Raw genomic sequence first — 5,915 nt, 5'->3', positions numbered from 1 at the left:
CAAATTGTATTTCAGAGATTTTAAAAAATTTTATTTTTTTAAATTAAATGAAAACCACAAGTCCACAATATTAGTAATTTTCTAAAAAAGAGAAAAAAAAAAAAAAACTTTAAACCGAAGTCAAAAAGTTAGATAAAAATTAAATTTAAAATCTTTACATTGAGAAATGATTGTTATTTGAAAATCAAATTGAACCAATTAAAGGATCAATTTTACCATTTTAAAAATAAAATTCGATTTTCATCAGATTCTGTAATAAAAATAAAATAAAATAAAAACATGTTATTTTAAGCCTGTTGTTTCCTGCAAAAAAGCAGACTTCCCTTCCTCCATTTTCTCTCTTGGGGGGTTCATCAAAACCCCAACAAAACCATTTCAACAAAACAAAATCCTTCTTCAATGGAGTTGTACCAGAAATCAAACAACCCCATTCAAATGGAAAACATTTAACCCAAAATACATAAAACCCACTTCTTAAATCTCAAATAAAAGAACAACCCAATTCATTTTTTGTTCATTTTAATGAGAATCATGCCAATGACAACAATGATTTCTAGTAATGTTGGTGATATAGAGCAAGGAATAATTTCTCATAACAATGGTGAAGATTCAGATGAAGCAAGTGTTAGATGTTCATATGAAGAAAGTAGTTCAAATGATTCATCTTCTTGTACAAGGGTTGTAGTTATGAAGGATGATGAAGTTAGTAATGGAAGAAGAATAAATGAGAAAAATAGGTCTTCTTCTTCTTCTTCTTCTTCTTCTTCTTCATCTTCTTGTTTGTCTGAATGTTCAGTGGAAGAAGTTATGGATCTAGAGACAAAAGTGAATGTGCATTTATCAAAAGTTGAGAGGGATTGCAGGATTTGTCATTTGAGTTTAGATGGGTCGAATCCTGAATCCGGATTCCCTATTGAATTGGGTTGTTCTTGTAAGGAGGATTTGGCCTCTGCTCATAAACATTGTGCTGAAGCTTGGTTTAAAATTAGGGGTAACAAGTAAGTTTTTGATTTCTTGAAGATTTGATCTTTATGTGTTATTTGAACGACCACTGAAACTTATCTATTGGTTTTTATAATCGACCCCAATCTTTCGAGATTATGGCTTTTGACATTGTTGTTCTTGATGATAATCTTTATGTGGGTTTTTCTTTCTTTCTTGATGATAATGCTAGCTTAATTGATCATAAATTTCTGTTTATTTCTAATTCTAGCACACTTCTTGATGAATGTTAGTTGTAAGTTCTAAAGATTTGATCTTTCTTGGATTTACCTTATTTAATCATTTTAGTACACTTCTTAATGCATTTAATTGATGATTTATCATCTTATTTAGTATATCATCATCTAACCCGGTTATCCCTCTCATAAGAAGTATGGTCAGGGTCTGAAAAGGGAATAAAGACAACAACTCATACCCATCCATAGATGGGAGCGCTGCCAGAGAGTCCCTGCTCATCTTATTTAGTATATGCGTGGGTGATTTATCTTTGGTGTGAATGATCACCTGAATATCTCTTATTTCTTCCAAATTGGTCCTTGGTTTGGATGATTTATGAGTGGTCTGACTCATTTTTGATGCTTTTTTACCATGCTGATTTTGAGATTTCATCAGGTAATCCATAAAAGCAGTTTTGTATACTATGATAGGTTGTTGGTGAGCTAAAAGTTATGTAAGAATAGACATTTTGTTTGTTGGATAGAGGAAAGAAAAATGGTGATAACAAAGTAAAGTTGGTTCATAATGAGTGAAGGAATCAAGTAAAATAAAGCAAAAGGTGTTAAGAACCATGTTTCAAAACTTGTTTTATCTTTTTTTATGGGCTTAGGACAATCTCCGACGGGCAAGATGGGGAGGGGGAATCTATGTTCCTGTAAGCGGTGAGAATCAAAACCCCATGTTATCGGGTTTGTACACGACAAAACCCGCATAAGAGGACAGTTGACTGCACACAAACCCGATAAGGATTTCCTAAAACCCGATAACAAGTTTATCACTTCAACTACCAGGCAAAATGATTTTCGTTTTGTCTTAATTTATTAGATTCTCATCTTATGTTCATTCCGTATAACTGAAGTTTCCTTATTAAACTTTCATGTATCATCCATTTTTGTTGGCAACTTTTCTTTGTTAATTATTTTTTGATATGATTTAGTTATATAGCAGCTGCAACTGCACTTGTTCCATGTGATTACTTCAGCTGACTTTTCCTAAGTTAGGTGTAATGCTAAAGATTGTTAATTACTTCCTACCATGTGAAATCTGCATAAAAATCCATTTTCATTGTTTATTTGATCCTCCTTTATTGCTTGGTTGGTTGGATTCTTTAGTTGTTAGTTGTTGAAGATAAAATTTGGTGGTTTTCCATGTCCAAAACTATAATCACATATCAAAATTAGCAAATTCACTTCCATTAAAGAATATGCTTCCTTGAATTCTTTCCCCTTGCCTCTTCCGATACTTTTCGTTTTAGATGGAGATATGGCACTAAAGGAAAAGATAAGTTTAGCGACATACTTTGTTTGGCTATTTGCATAAAGCATAGTATATAAATATTCGAGGTAGAACACGTGACTCGACATATTTAGCATCCTTACATATGACATTTGACGGTTAATCTAGGCTTTCTTTTCGGATATTCTTGAATATGCGGACACGTCTTGTGCCAAGAAAGCAATTGTTGATTCCTTGTAGAGACACGGATCATTCATTTTTCTGAATGCTTTAGTTGCATGCTTCATATTGAGAGCTTTTAGGTTGTAATGTAGCGAATTCAAAGGGACCGAGAGAATATATGCTTTGAATTTTATAATTCTTGCTTGTACAGCACTACAACTTTCTTAGTTTCTTCCCGACATAGCTTTTTAGGCATGTTATGATGGATTTTATCATTATATAAGAAGAGAAGTAGTTGTTTTTTTGTAGAGTTTATTGCTTGGTCTCACTATTGTCATCTACTATATCAAGCAACATTTAGTTTTCTGCTTAGATTTTGCCGTTCATGCCATGTGTTGGGACACACTTAAAAAAATATCTCTGGTTTTTCGGGGGATATATAGATACATACTTTGAACTTTGATATGAGGACTAAGGTCGATTATAAGAAATTGATCGTTGAATCAAGCACAGCACAAATCCTCGAGCTTATACTTTGAACTTTTCCTCTTCTTAATGGAAGAAAACCAATCTATGTGCAAAATGGAACACTATTGAAATAATTACGAAATACATATCTATGTCGAAAGATGTTAGATATGATCTTCATTTCTAGTTTTTGAATATGTTTGTGATTTAAGAATGCATTAAACAAAATCATGCTTGAAACTTGAAAGAGTGATTTAACCTACGAGGGTCACTTATCGAATAGTATGATCTTTAGATTTATTACTTCCTCTGTTTTTTTTTTTTTCGTGCGACTCTTTCTTTTCTCAACCGTTGTTATTTACTTGCAACTCTCTAATATTACCCTTTTATTACATATCCTGACCCCTTTCTCTCTTTACTCTAATTACATGGAAATGAAGTAAGAACCATACCTCTTATTAAGCTACCTAGGTCCTCGTCCCGAACTAAGTATTGCAAGTAAAAAACCGGAGCTTATTTTGGCCTTTAGGCCGTGATTGTTGCTTCTGCAGAATTCATAGTATGACTATTGTGCATATATATGTTCTCTTGGATTCCAACCGAGAAACAAAAATATATGGCCTATTGGTCTCCAAAATTGTGCGTATTCTTGCAGTTTGCGACTTGTATTCTCAGCTCAGTAACAGCTTGGTGTCGGCTTTATTTCTTGATTGCCAACTTATCTAATATTACGCCCCTCTAAATGTAGGACCTGCGAGATATGTGGTTCAACCGCTCGCAATGTGGTTGGTGTAAACGAAGTTGAACTAACGGAGCAATGGAACGAAGCTAACGATAATTCCACAGCCACTGCAGCTCCGCCTCATCCAGCTGAAACCCGGCACTTTTGGCAAGGGCATAGGTTCCTTAACTTCCTGCTCGCTTGTATGGTCTTTGCTTTCGTCATCTCTTGGCTCTTTCACTTCAATGTACCGTCTTAGGATTTGTGTACAGAAGCCATGGCAATGCGTGTTGTTGCAACATTTTAAGAAGAAAAAGCCGGCGTATATAAACGCTACAGAGGCTTTATCGGCAAGGAGCAGGTATCTTTGTATTCCATTCTCACTTCAACCATCTTATAGTAGCATTAGGCAAGGTTTGTTTATAGTATTAGATTAGACCCAAGAGCTCTTTAGGGAATAGCTTCATTTCATGTCATGTTGTATTATCCATTATGCCCTTAAACTTTCGTGTCTCGACTTTCGCCTTGTTGGCATTTCGGTTGGAAGAACCCCAAGTGTAAAAGAAAACTATCTCAAAGGAGAAATGAGATCTCCTGCTTCACCGTAAATGTATTGTTGTTTGCCATGGAAATTGAGTTTTCACGCGAAGTTCTGGAAATGACTAATATACCCTTGTTTAGTGTGTATACCAAATATCATTTTTTGGGCTGTTTGGTTGTCAGTGTTAAATAGAGAGAATAATAATGGAAATTTAGTGTAATTTTGGTAGGAAAATTCATTAAACAAGTCGATAGTGTTAATGATTCTCATTTTCTTGATAAAATTCATTAAACTACATTATTATTTAAAGATATGGTATTAGCTGATAATGGAAAACAATGATGAAAATTTACACTGCAAATCTGATTATCGTCATTTAGTATTAACAATTAAACATGCCGTTAGTGTCGTCAATTGATATTTGTTGGGTTTTTTCAATGTTAGTTTTAAAGAAGAAAAGGTGTAATTTGCTTCTACTTTAGTGCTGTAATAAAAGATAGTGACTGTAAATTAAAGCTTGTCACAAAGTCACAATTAAGGTAAGGATGTTTGAACAAAGTTTGAAAGATGTGTGAATTGACTTTAAAGGGTCTTTAAGTGTGTTTTGGGTTCCTTAATTTCTTGTTAGTCCAATGTGAATTTGGGTGTAACTTGTAAATTGGGTCCATTTTGTGTCACAAATATCAAAAGTCTTGGGCCAATCTATCACTTCTAACTTCTACTCCTAAGTTGTACTACTCCGAACAAAAATAGAAATAATTCAAAATGGGTGAGATGAACTAAAATAGTTAGTTATGTTAAATAAATAGGAGGGGAGAGTAGCAACTAGAATTGTGTGAAAAATCTAATGTTTGATCTAAAACATCCGAGTGTTTTAAGTGTGTGTTAATTTAGTTTTATTTTTATGTTTGGATCATGTTAAGATAGAGTCAGCAAGTTTAGTCAAATTTAATCTAATTATTCACCTCTAAATCTATATGACCACAACGTCATACCCTCACATTTATAATTCCAACTTTATCACATAATGCGTTACCTCCATCTCAAACATTCTACATATCGACAATTAGATCTGGTCTCAGTTTGACCAAATATCATTTTTCTCAAGTAAGGTTACGGATCGATTTTCAGTTAACCCTCTCTTTTTCTCAAACTACCCTATAATTCAAAAAAATACATGCTATATATCGGCAAGTTATTAAAAACTACAATCTATCCAAATATTCCTACAATTCAACCCCTTTATTATTTACTAGTCCTTACCTTCTTGGAATAAAGGTATTAATTTCATGTGAGATGGGGTTAATGTTTTATACTTTTATTATATCTACATGTCTCCACAATCTTATCATGGAGAGACAATAATGATATTTCGTTTTATAATGTAGGCCATGTTTGGCATGATTTTTAAATATGGAAATCCAATACCCACAAGCTCTACATTAGTTTGTCTTTTTGATTTTTTATTTTTAAGTCATATGATATATGATAATGAATAAATAATTATTAAGTATATTGAAAATATGATGATTTTAAAAACCAAAAACTAAAAAGTAATTGGGTTCCTAT

At 33.1% G+C, this 5,915-nt stretch overlaps 1 protein-coding gene across 1 annotated transcript; it reads left to right on the top strand.

Annotated features, from left to right (window-relative positions):
* Window positions 1–279: 279 nt before the first annotated feature.
* LOC130802989 (uncharacterized) lies at window positions 280–5,622 on the top strand. Its single transcript, XM_057667129.1, has 2 exons — window positions 280–998; window positions 3,833–5,622. Exons 1-2 carry the CDS (start codon window positions 523–525, stop codon window positions 4,062–4,064), a joined length of 708 nt encoding a protein of 235 aa, XP_057523112.1. The 5' UTR covers window positions 280–522; the 3' UTR covers window positions 4,065–5,622.
* The last annotated feature ends 293 nt before the right edge of the window (window positions 5,623–5,915 follow it).

This window comes from Amaranthus tricolor, chromosome 16 (genome assembly GCF_026212465.1).
Source record: "Amaranthus tricolor cultivar Red isolate AtriRed21 chromosome 16, ASM2621246v1, whole genome shotgun sequence".
NCBI classification, from domain to species: domain Eukaryota; kingdom Viridiplantae; phylum Streptophyta; class Magnoliopsida; order Caryophyllales; family Amaranthaceae; genus Amaranthus; species Amaranthus tricolor.
The sequence above is the reverse complement of the archived record's forward strand: the minus strand, read 5'-3'. Positions and strand labels throughout refer to the sequence as shown.

Coding starts and splice junctions, on each gene's coding strand:
- LOC130802989 (XM_057667129.1), top strand. CDS start 523: ATGAGAATCATGCCAATGACAACAATGATTTCTAGTAATGTTGGTGAT. Junction 999..3,832: donor TTTAAAATTAGGGGTAACAA/GTAAGTTTTTGA, acceptor CTCTAAATGTAG/GACCTGCGAGATATGTGGTT.